The sequence below is a fragment of the Schistocerca americana genome, chromosome 8 (genome assembly GCF_021461395.2).
Source record: "Schistocerca americana isolate TAMUIC-IGC-003095 chromosome 8, iqSchAmer2.1, whole genome shotgun sequence".
In the NCBI taxonomy this organism is placed as follows: Eukaryota; Metazoa; Arthropoda; class Insecta; order Orthoptera; family Acrididae; genus Schistocerca; species Schistocerca americana.
In genome coordinates, this window is record NC_060126.1 from 121,793,146 (window position 1) to 121,817,677 (window position 24,532).

The window sequence follows — 24,532 nt, forward strand, 5'->3', positions numbered from 1 at the left end:
CAGCGGAAGTGCGACCTCTTGCCTCCTCCTCAAAATCGCGAAAGCTACAATACTGTTTTCTCCATGCGGGAACTCCAACATGCACTCTCTTCTTCTCGCTCCTCCGCCCCAGGACCGGATGGTATCCATGTCCAAATGTTGCTGCATTTATCAACCCATAGTCTGCGTTACCTCCTTCGCCTTTATAATCGAATTTGGACCGACAGTACTTTTCCCAAACGATGGCGGGAAGCTATCGTCGTTCCTGTTCCGAAACCTGGAAAGGACAAACATCTCCCCTCTAGCTATCGTCCCATTTCTCTCACGAGTAGTGTCTGTAAGGTTTTGGAGCGTATGGTGAATTACCGTTTAGCGTGGTGGCTGGAATCCCGCAGTCTTTTAACACCTGACCAATGCGGATTCCGAAAGCACCGTTCTGCAGTTGACCATCTTGTTGCTCTCTCCACTTATATCATGAACAATTTTCTCCAGAAACGCCAAACAGTAGCAATATTTTTTGATCTGGAAAGAGCATATGATACCTGTTGGAGGACAGGCATCCTCCGCACACTGTTCTCTTGGGGATTTCGAGGCCGGCTGCCCCTTTTTCTGTGCGAATTTATGGCAGAGCGCACATTTAGGCTGCGGGTGAACACTACTCTCTCCTGTACTTTTTCCCAAGAAAACGGCGTACCCCAGGGCTCCGTGCTGAGTGTTGTACTGTTTGCCATTGCCATCAATCCAATTATGGATTGTCTCCTTCCTGATGTCTCGGGCTCCCTCTTTGTGGACGATTTTGCGATCTACTACAGCTCTCAATGGACCAGCCTTCTTGAACGACGTCTTCAAGCATGTCTCGATTGCCTCCACTCTTGGAACATCGAAACCGGCTTCCGTTTTTCTCCCAGTAAGACCGTTTGTGTTAATTTTTGGCGACGTAAGGAGTTTCTTCCGCCCTCCTTACATCTAGGTCCTGTCAACCTTCCGTTTTCCAACGTTGCTAGATTCTTGGGTCTTATGTTTGACAGAAAACTGTGCTGGTCGTCCCATGTTTCCTACCTTTCGGCTCGCTGTCTGCGATCCCTCAACACCCTCCGTGTCCTGAATGGTACCTCCTGGGGAGCGGACCGAGTGGTCCTTCTCCGCCTCTATCGCGCCTTAGTGCGCTCGAAATTGGACTATGGAAGCATAGTCTACTCCTCTGCTTGGCCGTCTATTCTTCGGCGTCTCGACTCTATCCACCGCCGTGGATTACGTTTAGTGTCTGGAGCTTTTTACACCAGCCCTGTGGAAAGCCTTAATGCTGAGACTGCTGAACCTCCGCTGTCCAATCGGCGAGCAGTCCTTCTGAGCCATTATGCTAGCCATCTGTCTTCCATGCCTGCTAATCCAGCCCATGACATTTTTTTCGACGCCTCCTTTGATGTAGGGTATGCAGGCCGTCCCTCCTCCCTACTACCACCGGGAGTCCGCTTCCGTCAACTGCTCCATTCTCTTTCCTTCCGCTTTCCTAAAACCTTCTTGACATCTTGGAGTACAGCACCGCCTTGGCTCCATCCCCGGATCTGCCTGCTCCGTGACCTTTGTCAGTTTCCCAAGGATGGTACCCCTTCACTTGTTTATCGTCGGGCATTTGCTGCTCTATGTGCACAAATGACGGACGCCACATTTATTTACACCGACGGCTCGAAAACATCGTTAGGCGTAGGGAGTGCCTATATTGTTGGCGACACCCCAAATCACTTTCAGCTTCCCGACCAGTGTTCGGTATATACTGCAGAGCTTTACGCTGTACTCCAGGCTCTTCACTACATCCGCCGCCATCAGCGGATACAATACGTTATCTGCTCAGATTCTCTCAGCTGTCTCCTCAGTCTCCAAGCTCTTTAGCCTGTGCACCCTCTGGTCCACCGGATTCAGGACTGTCTGCGCTTGCTCCACCTGGGGGGCGTCTCGGTGGCGTTCCTCTGGCTCCCGGGACACGTTGGTATCTGTGGAAATGAGGCGGCCGATATTGCAGCCAAGGCTGCAGTCTCTCTTCTTCGGCCAGGTATTCAATCGATCCCCTTCGCCGATCTACGGAGTGTTTTATGTCGTCGTGTTGTTCATTTATGGCACGCGCATTGGTCGACACTTCCCCATAATGAATTGCGGGTCGTGAAAGCTCTTCCTTGTGCTTGGACCTCTTCCTCCCGAACGCGTCATCGGGAGGAGGTAATTTTAACTAGACTCCGGATAGGGCACTGTCTTTTTAGCCATCGACATCTTTTAAGCGGCGATCCTCCCCCACTCTGTCCCCACTGCTCTCAGCTGTGAACGGTAACACACCTTTAATTGAGTGCCCCTATTTTAATCCGTTATGCTCCCATCTACAGCTGTTGCCTGATATATTGTCGATTTTAGCAGATGACACGCGCTCAGCCGACCGCGTTCTCAAGTTTATTAGTGCCAGCGAAATGACGTCAGTCATTTGAAGCTTTTTTTGGGGACAACCAACCCCTTTCTGTAGTGGATTTTTAAGCCTTCCTTCTGCTTTTAGTTTCTCCAATTTTATGACTTTCATTCCCATTGCTGCTGGTTTCCATTTTCGGTTTTTTACTGTTTCCTAAGTCACGGACCGGGCACTAATGACCATAGCAGTTTTGCGCCCAAAAAAAAAAAAAAACCCTTCGATGTTGAAATGAGATGGCTTATGACTAGAGGCACCTGTTTGTGGTGAAAATTTTTGCCCCATTTCGTCATTTTTAAAAAGTTATTTTGGTATATTTTTCGCTAGTTTTTTTCCATTTCGTCAATAATTTCGCTAAATTTTATTTCCACTTACCAGCATTAAAAGGTAAAGGAAATACATTTATGGCACATTTGCAGTGAAAAATCTTTTATTTTACGTAAATTGAAAAAGCATAAAAATTATAAATCTTATTAAAAATGGTTCAAATGGCTCTGAGCACTATGGGACTTAACATCTCAGGTAATCAGTCCCCTAGAACTTAGAACTACTTCAACCTAACTAACCTAAGAACATCACACACATCCATGCCCGAGGGAGGATTCGAACCTGCGACCGTAGCGGTCGCGCGGTTCCAGACTGATGCGCCTAAAACCGCTTGGCCACCAGCGGCCGGCTCTTATTAAAACACAAATACCAAATAATGAAAGTTTGGAAAACATTTATCCTGTCCTAGCCTATGTACACAACACACAAGTCAGTCGGAGAAATATAAGGATACCATGACTTTCATATTACTGGGAGTCAGAGCTGTTCTCCTGTGATACATTATACAGGGTTATTACAAATGATTGAAGCGATTTCAAAGCTCTACAATAACTTTATTATTTGAGATATTTTCACAATGCTTTGCACACACATACAAAAACTCAAAAAGTTTTTTTAGGCGTTCACAAATGTTCGATATGTGCCCCTTTAGTGATTCAGCAGACATCAAGCCAATAATAAAGTTCCTCCCACACTTGGCGCAGGATGTCCCCATCAATGAGTTCGAAAGCATCATTGATGCGATCTCGCAGTTCTGGCACGTTTCTTGGTAGAGGAGGTTTAAACACTGAATCTTTCACATAACCCCACAGAATGAAATCGCACGGGGTTAAGTCGGGAGAGCGTGGAGGCCATGACATGAATTGCTGATAATGATCTCCACCACGACCGATCCATCGGTTTTCCAATCTCCTGTTTAAGAAATGCCGAACATCATGATGGAAGTGCGGTGGAGCACCATGCTGTTGAAAGATGAAGTCGGCGCTGTCGGTCTCCAGTTGTGGCGTGAGCCAATTTTCTAGCATGTCCAGATACACGTGTCCTGTAACGTTTTTTTCGCAGAAGAAAAAGGGGCCGTAAGCTTTAAACCATGAGATTGCACAAAACACATTAACTTTTGGTGAATTGCGAATTTGCTGCACAAATGTGTGAGGATTCTCTACCGCCCAGATTCGCACATTGTGTCTGTTCACTTCACCATTAAGAAAAAATGTTGCTTCATCACTGAAAACAAGTTTCGCACTGAACGCATCCTCTTCCATAAGCTGTTGCAACCGCGCCGAAAATTCAAAGCGTTTGCCTTTGTCATCGGGTGTCAGGGCTTGTAGCAATTGTAAACGGTAAGGCTTCTGCTTTAGCCTTTTCCATAAGATTTTCCAAATCGTCGGCTGTGGTACGTTTAGCTCCCTGCTTGCTTTATTCGTCGACTTCCGCGGGCTACGCATGAAACTTGCCCGCACGCGTTCAACCGTTTCTTTGCTCATTGCAGGCCGACCCGTTGATTTCCCCTTACAGAGGCGTGCAGAAGCTTTAAACTGCGCATACCATCGCCAAATGGAGTTAGCAGTTGGTGGATCTTTGTTGAACTTCGTCCTGAAGTGTCGTTGCACTGTTATGACTGACTGATGTGAGTGCATTTCAAGCACGACATACGCTTTCTCGGCTCCTGTCGCCAGTTTGTCTCACTGCGCTCTCGAGCGCTCTGGCGGCAGAAACCTGAAGTGCGGCTTCAGCCGAACAAAACTTTGAGTTTTTCTACATATCTGTAGTGTGTCGTGACCATATGTCAATGAATGGAGCTACAGTGAATTTATGAAATCGCTTCAATCATTTGTAATAGCTCTGTATTGCAATATCTAGAAAATGATCTCTCACTATCAACATTACTGACTGGGATCCACAAAGCCTTCACTGCAGCTTCCACAAAAAAGTCCATTTTCTGCTTTCAGGGAAAGAAGAATACCAATCACATCAACATCTTTACCTTCTCTACAAGAACTAGCTACTAAATCTCTAAACAATGTGTATGGTACAAGAAATTCTGACGTTGGAAGTTCTTGTAGAATGGGAATTTTCTTTATCAGCTAAGAGATTTCAGCACTGTCTAAATTGCCTTTTATTATGTTTCTCGGATCAAACAATTTACCTATAGAAGTAATGACAATTTTTCCTGTATCACATTCCATTAAGTGGTTCAGTTTTGTAAGACTTGCTCTACCTACATACTGGAAGAGTGATGTTAACTGTACTTGCATATGCTCTGGCAGTTTAAGAAGTTTTTCTGAAATTTTCTCAGAAAAACATGCATCCTCTAGTAGCTTAAATCTCTTTGCAAGGTAACCAAGCTTAGACTACAGAAGATGAATTAATGGTATCTTGGTGCCCTCTAATGTCAGCAGCAAATTGCAACATGTTGAGCAGTGTTCAACAAGAAAAATAGCTAGGCATTGAATTTTTTTTGCTTCAGCAGAAGACAAAGCTTTAAAATAATTGACAGCTGCACTCTCATCTTCAACAGTTTCAACAAATTCTACTATATCACAGAGATATTCTCCAAGGTACTCGACACTTCCAACCCCGAATTCCACCTGGTGATGACAGGAATAGGGAAAAGTTTAGCTTTTGTGGGTACACCTACATAGTTCTGAGCTAAGAACTGAATGTATGCATGCTTTCTCTTTCTGGTATTAAGGAAGATGTGTTTCGTCTGCAAAACAATGGTTCAAATTACAAAGTTCCACAGACCACACATTGCCAACCAAATTTAATTTATGAGCCCAGCATTGTGTGTGTACTAACCCTTCTGAAACTAAAGCCCTAACTGCATTTATACACTTGTCCATACAACGGGCTGAATCTGAAGTTGTAGAAACTACATTTCCGTACTGAATTTCAAGTTTCTGTATTACACTCGTAATTGCTTGCGCACATTCTGTAGCATTTGCAATAACTTTCACTCCCCCGACAAATAATTTCTGAACTGCATCATCGCCACAACTAAGTACTTTTATCAGAACCACGAACACACACTGCCCTTTTCTGTCTGTCGTTTCATCACAAAGATTGAAACTCTTTCGTCTTTCACGGCTCCTTTTAATCTTTCCTCTTCTTCTTTGATGATTCGAGGTATGTAACCTTCCCGTAGTCTTCCAGCTAAGGGTAAGTCTCCAGCACCTTAAAAATGTCAATAGAACTGCTATTAGAGTACTATGTAACAAATTAAATTACCACATTACCCAATTATGAGACTTTTGCGTGCCTCAGTGATACAGATAACTGTACAGTTGGTGCAACCACAACGGAGGGATATCTGTTGAGAGGCCAGATAAATGTGTGGTTCCTGAAGAGGGGCAGCAGCCTTTTCAGTACTTGCAGGGGCAACATTCTAGATGATTGTCTCATCTGGCTATGTAACATCAACCAAAATGGCCATGCTGTACTGATATTGTGAATGGCTAAAGCAAGGGGAAACTACAGCTGTAATTTTTCCCAAGGGCATGCGGCTTTTACTGTATGGTTAAATGATGATGGCGTCCTTTTAGGTAAAATATTCCGGAGGTAAAATAGTCCCCCATTTGGATCTCCGGGTGGAGGACATTATCAGGAGAAAGAAAATTGACGTTACGGATCGGGGCGTGGAATGTCAGATCCCTTAATTGGGTGGGTAGGTTTGAAATTAAAAAGGGAAGTGGATAGGTGAAAGCTAGATATAGTGGGAATTAGTGAAGTTTGGTGGCAGGAGGAGCAAGACTTCTGGTCAGGTGAATACAAAATCAAATAGGGGTAATGCAGGAATAGGTTCAATAATGAATAAAAAAATAGAAGCGCAGGTAGGCTACTACGAACGGCATAGTGAACGCATCATTGTAGCAAAGATAGACATGAAGCCCACGTCTACAACAGTAGTACAAGTTTATAAACCAACTAGCTCCGCAGAGGACAAAGAGATTGAAGAAATGTATGATGAGATAAAAGAAATTATTGAGTTAGTGAAGAGAGACGAAAATTTAATAGTGGCAGGGGACTGGAATTCAATAGTAGGAAAAGGAAGAAAAGGAAAAGTAGTAGGTGAATATGGAATGGGGGTAAGGAATGAAAGAGGAAGCCGCCTGGTAGAATTTTGCACAGAGTGTAACTTAATCATAGCCAACACTTGGTTTAAGAATCATGAAAGAAGGTTCTGTATGTGGAAGAGACCTGGAGACACTGGACGGTTTCAGATAGATTATGTAATGGTAAGACAGAGATTTAGGAACCAAGTTTTAAATTGTAAGACATTTCCAGGGGCAGATGTGGACTCTGACCACAGTCTATTGGTTATGCACTGTAGAATAAAACTGAGGAAACTGCAGAAAGGTGGGAATTTAAGGCGATGGGACCCGGATAAACTGAAAGAACCAGAGATTGTAGAGAGTTTCAGAGAGAGCATTAGGGAACGATTGACAGGAACAGGGGAAAGAAATACAGAAGACTACGAATGGGTAGCTTTGAGAGATGAAAAAGTGAAAATAGCAGAGGATCAGGTAGGTAAAAAGTGGAGGGCTATTAAAAACCCTTTTGTAATAGAAGAGACGTTGAATTCAATTGATGGAAGGAAAAATATAAAAATTCAGTAATTGAAGTAGGCAAAAAGGAATAGAAATGTCCCAACAATGAGATCGACAGGAAATGCTAAATGGTTAAGCAGGGGTGGCTACAGGACAGATGTAAGGATGTAGAGGCCTATATAACTAGGGGTAAGATAGATACTGCTTACCGTGAAATCAGACACCTTTGGAGAAAAGAGAACCATTTGTATCAATATTAAGAGCTCAGATGGAAAACCACTTCTATGGAAAGAAGGGAAAGCAGAAAGGTGGAAGGAGTATATGGAGGGTCTATACAAGGGCATTGTACTTCAGGGCAATATTATAGAAATGGAAGAGGACATAGATGAAGATAAAATGCGAGCGTTTCACAGAGCACTGAAAGACCTAAGTCAAAACAAGGCCCCAGGAGTAGACAATATCCCATTAGGACTACTAATTGCCTTGGGAGAGCCAGCCCTGGCAATATTGTACCATCTAGTGAGCAAAATGTATGAGACAAGTGAAATACCCTCAGACTTCAAGAAGAATGTAATAATTCCAATCCCAAAGAAAGCAAGTGATGACAGGTGTGAAAATTATCAAACTATTAGTTTAATAAGTAACAGCTGCAAAACACTAACGCGAATTCTTTACAGACGAATGGAAAAACTGGTAGAAGCCGACCTCGGCGAAGATCAGTTTGGATTCCATAAAAATGTTCGAGCACACGAGGCAATACTGACCCTACAACTCGTCTCTGAAGATAGATTAACGAAAGGCACACATACATTTCTAGCATTTGTAGACTTAGAGGAAGCTTTTTACACTGTTGACTGGAATACTCTCTTTCAAACTCTGAAGAACGCAGGGGTCAAATACAGGGAGCGAAAGGCTATTCACAGAAACGAGATGGCAGTTATAAGAGTCGAGGGGCATGAAAGGGAAGCAGTGGTTGGGAAGAGTGTGAGACATGGTTGTAGCCTATCCTCGATGCTATTCAATCTTTATATTGAGCAAGCAGTAAAGGAAACAAAAGAAAAAATTGGAGTAGGAATTAAGGTCCAGGAAGAAGAAATATCAACACTGAGGCTTGCTGATGACGTAATTCTGTTGGACAGGAAAGGACGTGGAAGAGTAGTTGAACAGGATGAGCAATGTCGTGAAAGAAGGATATAAGATCATCAACAAAAGCAGAACGAGGATAATGGGATGTAGTCGAATTAAATCAGATAACGCTGAGGGAATTGGATTCGGAATTGAGACAGTTAGTTTTGGTATTTGGGGAGCAAAGTAACTGATGATCATTGAAGTAGAGAGTATATAAAATGTAGACTGGCAATGGCAAGGAAAGTGTTTCTGAAGAAGAGAAATTTGTTAACATCGAGTATAGATTTAAGTTCAGGAATTCTCTTCTGAAAGTATTTGTATTGAGTGCAGCCATGTATGGAAGTGAAACATGGGCAGTAAATAGTTTAGACAAGAATAGAATAGAAGCTTTTGAAATGTGGTGCTACAGAAGAATGCTGAAGATTAGATGGGTAGATCATGTAATTAGTGAGGAGGTACTGAATAGAATTGGGGTGAAGAGGAATTTGTGGCACGACTTGACTAGAAGATGGGATTGGTTGGTAGAACACGTTCTGAGGCATCAGGGGTTCAGAAATTTAGTACTGGAGGAAGTATGGAGGGTAAAAATTGTAGAGGGAGACCAAGAGATGAGTACACTAAGCAGATTCTGAAGGAGGTAGGGTGCAGTAGCTATTCAGGGACGAAGAGGCTTGCACAGGATAGAGTAGCATGGAAAGCTGCATCAAGCCAGTCCCTGGACTGAAGACCGCCACAACAACAACAACAGAGCAAGTTGCCAATATCTGCACCACATTGAAATGTTATCAAGATCTGCTGAATATTTATGCAGCTTCTCTCAGATAGTACTTCATTAGAGAATACTGCACCATCTGCAAAAGCCTGATTTTACTATTAATATTATCTGCAAGGTCATTAGTATACAACATGAACTTCCCTGGGGCACACCTGAAATTACTAACACATCTGATGCTGACTCTCCATCCAAGGTAATATACTGCATCCTCCATATCAAAAAGTCCTCAATCTGGTCACAAGTTTCACTTGATTCCCCATATGATGGTACTTTTGACAATAAGTGTGGGTGTGGTACTGAATCAAATACTTTTCGGAAATCAATAAATGTAGCATCTACCTGATTACTTTGATTCAAAGCATTCAGTATGTCAGTTTGTGCGATTTCACATGATCATTGTTTTTTAAATCCTAGCTGTTTTTCACTGAGGAGGTCATTCTGTTAAAGATACCTCATTATGTGTGAACTCAGTATATGTTCTAAGAATCTACGGCAAATCAATGTCAAGAATGTTGGATGGTAGTTTTGTGCATCACTTCTCTCCCGTTCTTGTAGATGAGTGTGACCTGTACCTATTTATGATAGATTAAAATTAGAAGAGGGTCCAACTCAGCTGCAAATTCAGTATAGAATCTGACAGGGATTCTGTTAGTCTCAGGAGCGTTGTTCAATTTTAACAGTTTCAGCTGTTTCTTGACACCACTGACACTAACACATACTCCATTCATCTTTTCAATGGTACGAGGATTAAATTGGGGCAATTCCCCTGTGTTTTCCTTTGTAAAGGAACATTCGAGAATGAAGTTCAGCATTTCAGCTTGTGCTTTGGTACCCTCAATTTCAGTTCCTGCGTCATTTGCTGGGGACTGGACATTAACTTTAGTGCCGCTAACAGCTTGTATATATGAGCAGAATTTCTTTGGTTTCTGTGAAAGGTTTTTTGACAGTATTCTGCAACAGTTGTCACTGAAGGCTTCACACTTTTAAGTTTTTTTTATGGTGACTGTATACCATGGAGGGTTTGTCTCATTATGAACTGTTCTACTGCATACATATCTGCCAAGTGCATAGTCAACTACTCTTTTATATTGGAGCCATAGTTCCTCTACATGCTTTTGCCCTGTGTTGGAAGTTTCAAGCCTCTCATTGATATATGACACCACTGATTTTTTATCTAGTTTACTGAACATATATATTTTTCTGCTTGTTTTAGTTGTCCTTTGTATTTTGGTAATCATTGTTGCCAAAACAGCGCCATGGTCACTGATTCCATTTTTGGTGGGGACATCATCAAAGAGGTCAGATCTATTTGTTGCCGTTAGATCCAATATATTTCCATCATGATTGGGGTTCCTAACTATCTGTTTTAGATAGTTTTCAGAGAAGGCATTTGTTAATGTTTCACAAGATGTCTTATCACGCCTGCCACTAACAAAATTGTAATTTTCCCAATTAATTGCTGGATGATTAAGCTCTGCCAGTGATTACAGTATGATTGGGGGACTTATGTATAAGTGAACTAAGGTTTTCTCTAAAGTTTTTAGTGGATGCCAGCCTTGATGCTGAGTCCTGCCAAATAATCTCATATGCACCTTCAATTTATGTCTTGGTGGATTTTAGTTTCTTATCTACTGCAACAAATATGCCAATTTCATTTCCCATTTGCCTATCCTTTCAATATACACTTAAATTTTCCCCAAAAATCTCACTGCTATCAATTTCAATTTTAACCAGCTTTCTGTACCTAGTGTTATGTGAGTTTGACTGACTTTCATCAGTATTTCAAACTCTGGCAGTTTTGGGGGGGGGGGGGGGGGGGTACAAAATTTGTGGTAGTCAGAGAATTGTTCAAGGGATAATACTGATGGTATATAATGAAATTGTTTAGTTTATATTTTCATGCTGTGGTCCGTATCAAGAATTTGACTTTTTTACAGTGACACAGCAGCTGTTTTAAAATATTTAGTGTCATAATTGTAAGCAAAGGCTTCTGATATTTCTATTGCACATTCTTTCAAAAGTGTGCCATCCCTGAAGCATTTTTTATCTTTAGCTAATTCTACATATGAAGCTTTTACTCTTTCTCTATAAAACTTTATGGTTCGGGCAACTCGTGGAAAAAGTAATTATAATTTTTTTTTTTAATATTTGTCCACGAAAATGCATTATTCACCACGAGACTTAATGTCTTTTTTGGAGCAAAGATTACTACATTTGTTTTGATGTAAGCATCTTTTTTCCGTTAACCCAAACACTGTTTCTGTCAAAATTGTGTACAGAAAAATCGTTAATCTCCTACACCACATTAAAATACAGTTTTCAGTATTCTTTCTTTTGTACATTCTCGTAAACTGTAATAGAAATGTAGCCATAGGAATAACCAGTATCAAAATAGGAATAATAGCCACAATAATAATGAAAATGAAACATGAGGAACTGTGCAGTATTAAAGTGAGTAAATCCGAGTAAATCGCCGCCAAGGCCAAGTGAACCAGTGAAACATCAGTGTATGAAGTCTGACAGCAGATGAAGGTATGAGAGCATATGCTTTGATAAAGCTGTCACAGAGATGCTCCCCCTATCGACTGCCAATCAATAAATGATCAGGTAACCATAGTAAGTGACAAGGTCGTGACAGCACAGTGTGAATAGACTTGGAGGGTGAAGACGTCACTTGAGGGGAATGGTTCACGAGCCATGCTGTAATAGGTCTGGTTCGGGTCAAAACTGTGTGTTATGTCTCCAGTTGTGAATGGGACAGTGAGTCTTATTTGCAGCATTGAGTCTGTCACCACATCTCGAAGGGTCATGCCACTTTACAACAAGAAGGGTAGTCAACACAGGAAGTTGTCTGCTAAATTAGAACACATTACAGTTACAGAATTCAAACATTCAACTGCTTTCATGAGAGAGAACACAATGAAGTTCTGCTCAGCCTCATAGTGGTTGCCTCTGGTGAACACCACCAACTGATGAGTGCTACTTGCAAATTAAATCATGTAGTTACCTTGAGGAGAATGTAACAAGGGCAACTGGGAGAGCTGTCGACACACAGTCTCCAGTTGATCAGTTTGGCATAGGGATTGTGGTTATTGCTGAAACAACTGGGTGTCAGTTTAATGCTGTAATTAATATGATCTTATCCTCACAATACCTATATCACCAATACTTAGGGGGTTGTAGTACGTTTCTGGAGTCATCTCTTAAAGCCGGTTCTTGAAACTTTGTTAGTACACTTTCTTAGCGCAGTTTGTCTATCTTCGAGTCTCCCAGTTCAGTTCTTTCAATATCTCTGTGACATTCTCCCATGGATCAAACCAACCTGTCACCATTTGTGCTGCCCTCCTTATATACTTTCAGGGTCTATCTGCTTTTAGTTCTATTTGGTATGGTTCTCACACACTTGAGCAACATTCTAGAACTGGTCACTCAAGTGATTTGTAAGCAATCTCCTTTGTAAACTGATTGCACTTCCCCAGTATTCTGCTAATAAACAGAAATCTACACCTGCTTTCCAGTACTGAACCTATGTGATCATTCCATTTCATATCCCTGCAAAGTGTTACACCCAGATATTTGTACGAGTTGGCCAATTCCAACAGTGACTCAATATTATTACCATACGCCAGTATGGTTTTTTTTAAGCACACAATTTTGATTTTTTGAATGTTTAAAGCAAGTTGCCAATTTTTGCACCACTTTGAAATATTATCAAGATCTGACTTAATATTTATGCAGCTTCTTTCAGATGTAGATAATTGCATATTCTTCAAATAGCCTGAGGTTACTATTAGTATTGTCCGCAAGGTAATAATGCAAAATTACAAACCAAATCAAATTTTACAAATAAAAACGACACCTTTCTTTGACAAGGTTTCTTTAAAAAGAAAAATTGTAGTACTGCTGCTGTGGCTAATTGATTTCATTTTTTACTCAGGTTATTAGTAAAAAAATAAAGAAACACCTGTTATAACAAAGAGAAAACAAGTACTGAAAAATATCAGTTATGCAGAATTAAAATACTGGTATTGGTTTTAGCTGGTCGGTTTTTCCCATCCCTAGTTTGACCTCCAGGTATACATTATAAACAGTACAAATCCCCAGGACTGTAGTGTGAAGAATGAGGGCAAGCATTTACATAGAATGGAACTTGAATCATTAATCTTGGGTTTTCTTCATCAGTGAGTGAAAAATTTGCCTGATGGCTGATGTTTAAGTAGTCTGTGTGGAGCCATTTATCAAAGTATGTGGCGCCATCTATCAAAGCACTTCATAGGCATGCAGTCACACCGGTTTAGCAAGGAGGTGGGTGAAGTCATATTTCGGGCTACTTCCACATAACAGTGTGCATGGCTCTAATCATTATTCATTACTAGCTGACCCGGTGAACTCTGTTCCGCCTTAAAGCCAATAAATAATCAGATTTTGGATGTTAAGTTCAATTTTTATTACGAAATACAAATAAAAAATTAAGTATTTTAATGATTCTTTATGTTTTTTGGTGCATAGCTTCCACTCTTCAATTAAGTACCTTGTGATACACGACAATTTTTGTTTTATTATCAGGCACAAGAACAAACAACGCAGATGGTCTTCCGACCCGTGAACATGCCACGTATAATTGACCATGTGAAAAACATGGCTATTCCAGATTTAAACCACAAACTTTCAAGGTTTGGCCTTGTGATTTGTTAATGATCATGGCGAATGCAAGACGGATCGGAAATTGTAGTCTTTTAAACTCAAACGGCGTATCAGTTGGGATCATTGGGCTCCTCGGAATGAGAACTTCCTCACCTTCGAATTTTCCTTTGAGTATCGTCGTGTAAAGAACATCGTTCATCAATTTACTTACCACCAAACGTGTACCGTTGCACAATTTTGGTTGGTTTATGTTTCAAAGCATGATTACTACGGAGCCAACTTTTAGGCGTAAATTGTGTGGTTGTAAGCCAGGCACATCCTAGGAGTTTAAAAATTCAATTGGATAGTTGGTGGCTTCATCTTCATTTGTTACACAGTCAATAGTTTTGAATGAATGCATTTTACCAATGATCTCATTCTGAATTATGTAGTTTAGGTCATCTACATCTTTATTCTTAGCCACTAAAATTGCTCGATCACTCAACCATTCATTACTTTTGTAGTTAGTAATGATGTTTGGGAATACTTCATTGATAAGTTCGTCTTTTGATGAGACAAAGTTGCAGAAATTATGAGGAAATGAAATCAATCCACTCGATTCTTCGACAGGCACTCGACCATTACTGATAGTCAGCAATTGCTCAGAGAAATCTTCAGCAGATGTATCATTAAGCAATGCAACTCTCATGTTTGCTGTCAGCTGAAGTTTCTTCACATAGCGCCATAGATTCGATGATTTGAGGCAAGCATTTATTTTGTCTGCAGCCGTAAGGCAGCACAATCCATGTGTTTCTCCGGAAAACTTCAATGCGCCACAATACTCACAAATAACGTCCATAGGCCCAATGCAAACGCAAGGATGCAAGCAGTAATCAGTGCTACAATCGTATCTGAACGCTGCTAGATTCAAATCATCTCATGATAAATCTCTTCTTGTGTGTCGAAAATTATCTACATGTTGATCTCTGTTGTTCTCTTGATGATTTCACATTGCCAACCGAGCCATTTCACGGGCTGCCTCACTTTGCTCTTGTGATTGAGAAGCACGAAGTCGAGCCATACTAACGCAGCGCTCTTCACGGGCAATTTGTTGTTCTTCTTCAGTCCTTTCATTCACAATATTTTGTATTCTTCTTGCATTACAACTTTGTTGAGAAATATTTGATCGTCTTGATCGCGGTATTGTTAATGATGACTGAAAGAAAATACAAATTATTTCTTTAAATTTTTAGTTAATGATATATACTGATACTTAACCATAGACGTTTAGCTGTCATTTGCGTTTTGTTATTCCATGCCAGGTGCATTTTTTTCATACCACGTTTTATAGCGGTTGAATGGGATAAAAAGTATCCTATGTCCGTCTCCTGGTTCTAAGCTACCGCTCCACCAATTTTCAGCCAAATCGGTCCAGCCGTCGTTTAGCTGACATTTGTGTTTTGTTATTCCATGGCAGATGCGTTTTTGTCATACCCCGTTTTATAGCGGTCGAATGGGATAAAAAGTATCCTATGTCTGTCTCCTGGTTCTAAGCTACCTCTCCACCAACTTTCAGCCAAATTGGTCCAGCCGTTCTTGAGTTATAAATAGTGTAACTAACACTATTTTCTTTTATATATAGGATATTTTGTGTGCTGCGTATTATTAGGACAGGATTCTCCAACGGCCCCTACTGCCAACATTTTGGTAATGGGTTCATTTTCAAGACAATAACACATGAGCACATTGCATCCAACTCACGAACACCGTCCTTCAGGTGGCAGGAATCAACTGAATGGAAAGGGCAGTGGTATCTGCTGACATAAACTGGTATCTGCTGACTTGAACTCAATTGAGCATGTTCGGGAGGACGACGGTTCAATCCCACGTCCGGCCATCCTGATTTAGGTTTTCCGTGGTTTCCCTAAATCGCTCCAGGCAAATGCCGGGATGGTTCCTTTCAAAGGGCACGGCCGACTTCCTTCCCCGTCCTTCCCTCATCTGATGAGACCAATGACCTCGCTGTCTGGTCTCCTTCCCCAAAAACAACCCAACTCAATTGAGCATGCATGATACCAGTTAAAACTTGTGTGTGTAATCACAGTGCTCCTCCCTAGTGCACTGGATTACGTCAGGAGAGTTTCCATTGAAGATTAGGACAGGCTTGAGCACCAGTGTCTCGCACACCTTCTGGGCAGTATGCCAAGGAGAACCCAGGCAGGTTACAATGCGTGGGACGCAGAAACATTTTATTGAATGTCACCCATCAGCAGATGTTAATTTCAGAGAGGTGCACATTCAATCTGCCTTAATTTTTGGTATTTTTTCTTTTTATTTAAAAGTAAAGATTTATATAAATTCTTTTTCTCTCAGTCTGTGCTCCCTTGGAATTTAAACAGGTATCTGTTTACAAATGTCCAGATACTAAGGGGGGGAGGGGGGGAATTGTTAGTTTAAATTAAGCATATACTATATAGAGAATGAATTTAGCAAACCAATATACGAGGAAGGTTTGAGAAGTTCACGGAATGGAATAGAAAAAAAGTCTTTACATCATTGAAACTTTTTTTATATTTCAATGTAATCACCTTGTAGATTAATGCACTTGGTCCAACGATGTTCCAGTGCCTTGATCCCATCTCAAAAATGAGTTTCCTCCAGGCCTACAAAATAGTTGTCAACTCTGGCTATCAATTCTTCGTTTGAAGTGACTTTTTGTCCACCAAGAAAAATTTTCAGTTTTGGGAAGAGATGGATGTCTGACAGAGCCATATCAGCTGAATAAGGCAGGTGTGGCAACAATTCATGCCTTAGTTCGTGTAAGTTTGCCATGACGACGGCACACGTGTGTGGGCGCGCTTTGTCTTGATGGAAGGTGACTTTCTTCCTTGCTAAACCTGACTTTTTTTCGCATATCTTTTGTTGCAATTTGTCCAGGAGGTTAGCTTAGTATTCTCCAGTAATTGTTAGCCATGTGGGGAGGTAATCTACATACAGAATACCCTTCGCATCTCGTAACACTGATGCCTTGACCTTTCCTGCCCTAGGAATTGTCTTTGCTTTCTTTGGTGGCAGAGAATCAGCATGTTTCCTCTGCTTTAACTGTTGTTTTGTCTCTGGCGTATAGTAGTGCACCCAAGTTTCATCTGTGGTTACAAATCTGTGCTAAAAATCTTGTTCGTAGCTCCTAAAACAGGCCAAACGTTGTTCAGATATGTCCATTCTCATGCGTTTTTAATCCAGCATCAAGAGTCACGGTACCCATCTTGCAGGTCATTTTTTTCATTTATAATTCTTCAGTTAAAATGTGATATACCCTCTCAGATGACATCTGGCAAGTGTGAGCAGTTTCACGCACTGTCAATCGGTGATCCTCCATGACCATTTTGTACACTTTTGCAATGATTTCTGTGTGGATCATCATCTAAGCTCTTCTGACCAAATTTAAATTGATTTGTCCAATTGGCAACAGTTGAGTGTGAAGGAGCAGAACCCTCCAGTGTATTCTGTAAATTGGTATGAATGTCCTTTGATTTCATGCATTTCTTTATGAAGTACTTAATCACTGCTTGAATCTCAATTTTTTCCATCATTGCAAATCACTACGCAGGAACAACAGCAGAGCCACGTCACCACCACAGCTCTCTTCCAAGAGCACTGACGTGACGTGTTTACAGGCAATGTCCAATGAATATCACATCAACAACTCATTGCGCTATGACTGACCTCTCGTGGTGATTCCGAGAACTTTTCAAACCACACTCGTACAGTGTCTGACCAAAAATGTGAAGCACATAGAATGGTAGGAGGAGACAAAATGAAACTTCACACTCTGAGAGGGAGTGTAATGTTATTTTAGTAATTACAAAATTTAGTCAAATTTACAAAGAACATGGCAGTATGAGCTCTCGTATCAATATGACATTGCAGCCCCTCTGGCATGGGTGCATGCACTGATTCAGGAGCTAAGGGATTCATTAAGCCATCTCTTGAGGAAAGCTGGCCCGCAACTGTTGTGGTCCTTGTTATCCTGGGTAATAGAACTGTGATGGAGTTGACAACCAAGCTGGTCCTACACATTCTATCGCCGAAATATCTGTGGGATCTTTCTGGCCATGGGAGTACATGAGGACACAGGATGACGTACCATTATGTTGTCAGTGTACCCTCAGTCGGTACCAGCCGTGACCTGAAGTCATACCCGGTGGCTTCCTATACAGTGGACAGCAGGAGTAACATTGCTGTACCTCTCCAAAACGTTGGAAGAATGGTATTTCCTCCCAGGTTGCTGCTGTACTTGCTGACAATGGTCATCTGGTGTAGCACAGAACGATTCATTGCTGGACACAATATGATGCCATTCATCAGCAGTTCACACTTCTCTGTGCCTTTCGTGATGTGGTGTTAGCAGCAATCTTTGCATGGGACAGTGATTCCGTAGTCCAGGTGCTGCTAGTCTCAGACCAGTGGTGCAGGATGACACAGAATGTTGCAGCATTGATGTGAAGGACTACGTTTGATGCACAATACGGTTGTCCCTTGTGATGATCAGACATAACTTTGATGAAGAGTATGCTGGCCATTACATTCCCAAGCAGTCAAAGATCAGGACACAGTCAGATCCCTGTACCCCCATATCCCTAGATATTGGATGAACAAATATGCTGAGCAATAGAAGGCCCACAATGAGGCCCTTTTCAAAATGTCAGGTGCTGATAACACGGCATTTCCATGAAATGCATAGTGTTTGGTCGCCATTTAAGGCTGTTTACAGCCCTTTTATACCCTACCAGGTGTAGTAACAACACTAAACATGAACAATAATAATGCACTATGGTGGCTGTTCTACCTGCCACAGAGAATTGCTTTTCTAAGCATTTACATACTTACACATGGTGCGTATGTGTAATAAGAAATTACATTGACATCCGTCCTTGTCTTCAGAGTGCTTTTTGCCAGACAGTATATGTGTGTGTGTGTGTTCTGGAAAATGTAATAATTTACAAAATATAATAAAAAATTTGTATTTTTTTTTTTTTTTTTTTTTTTTTTTTTTTTTTTTTTTTTTTTTTTTTTTTTTTTTTTTTGTTGGGGAGGCAGGAGTGTGCTTTGCCTAGTGTTTTATTACTCTGTTTAATTTTACTTTCTTTATTTTTATAGGATGACATCATTAAAGAGTTCCAAGAGGAGATGAGAAAGATGAAGGCTGTGATTGTGAAGCATGAGAACCGTATACGTGCCTTGGAAGCACGTTTAGCAGCATCGACGCCAGCAGGTGGCGGCCAAGGGGATGATGAAGGTGGTGATGGTCTAGGGATGGCGCACCCACCTGTCGCTGCAGGAAGTGGCGATTCTGTCAGCAACAGTCATCCGCAAGCTGTGACTGCATCTTCATCAGATGAATTAGCACCTGATGAAGTTTAGCATTTACCCAGATCCATTCGAATTGGAAGTAGGCTACAGAGTCATCACTGTGATTCCCATATTGGGTCAGTCACTTATATGTATTTTAAACGTTTTGTAAGCTAGGCGCATCTGCTATATTTTTTACTTTCAAAAATTGAGTTAGAATGTGTAAAAATAACTGCCTTCATTTATTTTAAATACAGCTGCATTTGCAGCATTGGTCTTCCTGATGAGATGCTGCCTTGGGAAACGTCTGAGAGAAATCTCAATTATTTATTATATTTTTAATGAACTGCACTTATTGTTGTAGCTGATACCAAAAACAACACCCAGTATTTTTCAATACACTTGACCTATAATTTTACCTGATTCGGTTTACCTTAACTTATTATTGATTATATATGTTACATTGATCATTCAGGCGTTTACAAATTTATAACCTAGCTGATGTTTAAGTCTGTTATTGTCTTGATCCCATTGACGTTCTACCACTGTCTATGATAATCCTACCAAAATGTTTTTTGAGCGTCTAAATGTGTTTCTTCATGCAGTGTGGTGTTGCCAAATGTAATCAGTAGTTGAAATTCCTGCACATAGCAGGCCAGTATTTTTCTGTGTAGTTCCCCCTGACATTTAGTTGCAAAAAATGTTCTTGATTGATTGAACTTACTGTATCTAGCACACACAATACTTACTTCATGTTATTGGTGTTTTCAAGTTGTGAGGACTGTACTGTCACAAAAAAATATGGGCTCTTCATATATGCTCAATGTGTGTGTGTGTGTGTGTGTGTGTGTGTGTGTGTGTGTGTGTGTGTGTGCGTGCGCCTGTGGTGTTTAATGAATGAGAGACCACTTAATGCTCACACTGCAAGTTAATTAGTTTAAAGTGCTATTTTTATTACATTCTTGATCTCTGTTACAGAAGAATCATCAGAACCCGCATTTTTAAGTGGATTTATTTATGTAATTTAACAGCTTTAAGTATTGTTTATCCATTAATAGAAAGAATTAAGTTTTTTTAGAATAGCTGTTGATGTGTTCTCGGGAGACAGAGGTGTAAAAAGAAAAGACTGTTAAAGAGCTTGTTTTGAAATACTAGTCGCTTATGCACATAACTAAAAGGAGTCATAGTACTTCGGTGCTCAGCCAAAACTTGCTCTTGTGCTAATCTACCATGCTGCAGAAACGACTATTTGCTAGTAATAGAGCTTATATTTTGTAAAGAAGAAAACGTTAATTTCTGAAAGCTGTTATCACTTGTTTTTGAACGCACACTTTTAATGTGATTTTGAATTGACTTCAATGTCAGTCCTTTGAAGAACAGCACATTTTCATGCTGTTTAGATTTCAAATGTAAATTGTTGGATTTTGTAGAAGTTTAATGTTGACATATAATTATGTGATAACTTTATCCAAGCCAGTAATAACTATTTTTGTACTCTGAAGTAAATTGTACTGATATTTCATACATCACAACAGCATCTTAGTGTACACCATGAGCATGTTGGAGAACATTAAGTGGCTATAATTTTGATAATGATATATATATTATATATGTGTGTGTACTCATTCTGCATATCTCACTGAAGTAGACTTTGACTATACTTTGTTACGTGCTATTCCTGCTATGGCATTTTACCTTTGAACAGTGAGCTCAAATGCTTCTTGATGATTGTGTGGTAATAGTTATGATATTTTTACTTTCTTGCTAAATTTACAGTCATTGTTTTATACTTGATATGGGTGATGTAGCACGAGTCATTACTGTTACGATTTTTGACCTATTAAGAAGATGAGTTTCAGGTTCCTAAGCTATTAATTTAGAAACCGAAAATGAATGCCCTTCATTGTAACATAGTAAATACAACAATTTAGAAAATAACTCTGTAGGAAGTGTCTTTTCAATGCCAAATTGTAAATAAAGCAGTAAAGTCTGAAGCCCCCACTTATCATTTCAGGTGATATGCATATTGTATAGATACATCATAAAAATCCCAAAATGGTTCATTATTCTTTGTAAATATATATGCATATAAATATATATATTAGTAATTATACCAAAATGCTTTTGTCATTTCTAAGGAGTCCATGACATAGTATGTACGTTAAAAGCCACGTGTAGAGGCTTTCAAACAGGCTGTGTATTTGTTCTGAAAGAAAAGATAACTGTGACAACAAAATTGTCTCTGTTTTTTTTAACTAATTATACATGACTTTTTCTTAACCCACTGTGAGTTGTTAGACTTTAAAGTTTACTAATTCTCTTGTAGTTCAGATTTTTAAATTAAGAATTTTTCTGTGATTGTGTAAAAACTGCCATGTTAACTGTACAGCTCATGTTATACTTGCTTAATTTTATTGTTATTGTGGAAATGAAATTGTGCTTATTCTCATTGCAGCATTTACAGTACAAAGTGTAACCCACTTACTAAAATGGTGCCTTCGGTTGAAAAAAATAATATTGCATGATTTCTTTCATTCTTTGATCTAAATTCATGTACTTAAGATATAATGTATCTAATATAAAATTATTGTTCTGTAAATTTCATTTAGTTTAATAAAATGTTAATTTTTGTCAATTCTTTTTCTTCATTGTATGTTGTCATTGTCCGTATAGTATTTTTTAGCAGTTTGTGCTTGTTGTGTATCATTCTGGTGCATTTAAAATTTGAAAATCTTGAAAGTTTATCAGTAGTAGAACAGTACACTTGCTTTGTCACCTTTGGTAAAATCCTACATCATCTTTGACAAGAAGAACTGACTATTTTTGTTGCTGTTGTGATGAGCATACCTGTAGATGGGTTGTGATTCATAATTTGAGTCATGCTGCCCAAGATTGTCCCCTTGTTTATGTTACAACTTTTCAAAACAGTTTTCAAAAGAAAACGGTACATGCTCAAAATAATACCCACACATGATGCAGTAACACCATTTTCATAACTGAATTACCAACTCCCCCCTCCCCCCTCACTTAAGCAGTCAATGGCTCAACATACAGAGAAGTCAAAACAACCTAGGGTAAAATTAAAAGCAAAGGTGTCGATGTTCAAAGTGCAAGAGGGGAGAGAGCATGTAGGTGGAAAGAGTACATTTTCAAAAATCATTTGAGGAAGTGGCAACCAAACAACTATTCAAGTTGGTTTGTAGAATTGAGTTGAGACATACCATCAGACTCTCAGAAAAGTATAATCCACACAGTCCAAGGATAGAAAGGGCAGATAACTGTGAGAAATATTGCACAATCAGCTTAACAACTCATGCATCCAAGAATAATAAATTGAAACAAGGAAAAGAAAACAGAATCTGTTAGATGATCAGTTTGGCTTTAGGAGCAGTAAAGGTACCAGAAACGCAGTCATGATGTTGCAGTTGATAGTGGAAGCAAGACTTGAAAAAACTTTTGACACAATAGGCTTTGTCAATCAAGAAAAAGTGGTTGACACAGTATCATTGTTAAAGACATTCAAAATTCTCAGGAAAATAGCACTTAGCTGTAAGGAAAGCCAGGTAATATAAAATATGTACAAGAACCAAGAGAAAAATGGATGACCCAAGAACAAAGTGTTCAGATTAAACAGGGTACAAGAATGGACATAGTCTTTCACTCTTACTGTTAAATCATACATAAAAGAATCGATACATGCAAAAGTGCAGGTTTGTATGGAAGCGAGTTTAGACTGGGAGAACTGGAAAAGGAGGATACTGAAAATTAGGTGGCCTGATAAATGAAGATTCTCTACAGAATCAATGAGAAAAGAAACACGGAAAACACTGACAAGGAGGAATGGGATGGTTGTCATTTGTTAAGACATCAGTGAATAATGTTGCTGGAGGGAGTCATACAGGACAAAAATTGTAAGGGAAGACAGAGACTGGAATGTAATCAATGAATAATTAGGGATTCAGTTTTGGGACACACCAACCCAGATGACTGATGGCCCCTCCATGCACACACAGAAGTACAATGATGTATGATCTATCTGCCTAATGCAAGAGAAATGTACCATACATACAGACATGGTTAATAAGAAGGCAGATGGAGAAATCACAGAGCATGAATCTGAATCACGTCCATTTCAAATAATAGTCCAGTGTTTTACGCACTATGCCACCTCCATGTGAATCTGCAAATGTCAGTAGTGGTAACTCTACAACAGATTCTTGTTGCTGCTGGGTATACAGTACTTACACGGATTGCAAATCATTTAACAAATTCAGGAGAAATTCCAATAGTAATGGGCCGTTTTAAATTAACCAAAACTTCAACTTAAGGTAATATTCATTTGAAAAGAAATGCTATTAAACGTTTTGCAAATTTGACTGCTGATTTTCTGCAGTTTTATTTAGACTGCTGCAACGGAGTGTGCGAATCAGCTAACCGGTTTAATTTTCCCTTCATTACCTCATGGCGTTCACCAAACTTTTTCACAATATTTTGGATCTGATGAAATGGTATATTGTTATTTAGTTCTCGGCTAATGGGCTTCTTACGCCGCCGTTGGTCTCTTAACTACGAAAACATTGTTTCGCCTATAATACAATATAAAATTTTCATTTATTTACCAATACAGCTCTATTGTAAAATTACACAATTGATAATCCGTTCAGTATAATACCAATACAGGAAATATCTTGTGACTGAAAATATGTAGGTTTTCCACACGTTTGTTATGCTTAAACATTTTTACGCACTTTATTAAAAATTCGGTATCCATAACCTATTCTCTTGATGACAACGCACGATGGAAATCGGCGTTTCTAGGAGGATTTCAAACTATTCATGACTTCTGAGCTATACTATGATCGATGCTATAACGTTATTGAATATCTTAAATGGAACAGTGTGGAATCCCTGTTTTCGTGCTTCACATCATTTGCCATTGCTACCAATGAGAGTCAATCACTGAGCCACTGACCAATTCTCTCCACGGTACAAACTAGGAAGTACAAAGGAAATAATATCTCTGAGATGCAAAGATCTTACGTGTGCACCATGTTGTCTTCTATATGATTTTGATAAAATTTTTGAAACTGTGAACGATTTTTATGGGATCAGAATGTTATTTAATATTTATTAAGTTGGTGAATGTGGTTTTTACCATTTTATTCACTTTTCAATATCATATTTTTTTCTTTATCATAACCTCTTGGATGCGTTGCAAGAATAAATAATTGTGTATAAAGCAGATTTATCCTTTTACGGAGGTTCCAGATGACTAAAGGGTTTTCTTCCCACATCACTTTCTTACATGCCAATAATGATTGGGCAAATGATTCAACAGCAGACAAACGAACG

At 39.7% G+C, this 24,532-nt stretch overlaps 1 protein-coding gene across 2 annotated transcripts in view; it reads left to right on the forward strand.

The window, feature by feature from the left end:
* LOC124544637 (coronin-6) overlaps positions 1-21,815 on the forward strand; it is a 111,132-nt gene extending 89,317 nt beyond the window's left edge. For both annotated transcript variants that reach the window (XM_047123248.1, XM_047123249.1), the window contains exon 9: positions 18,989-21,815. In XM_047123248.1, the coding sequence (XP_046979204.1) occupies positions 18,989-19,252 (264 nt within the window). In that variant the 3' untranslated portion in view covers positions 19,253-21,815. The remainder of the gene's footprint in view (positions 1-18,988) is intronic.
* The last annotated feature ends 2,717 nt before the right edge of the window (positions 21,816-24,532 follow it).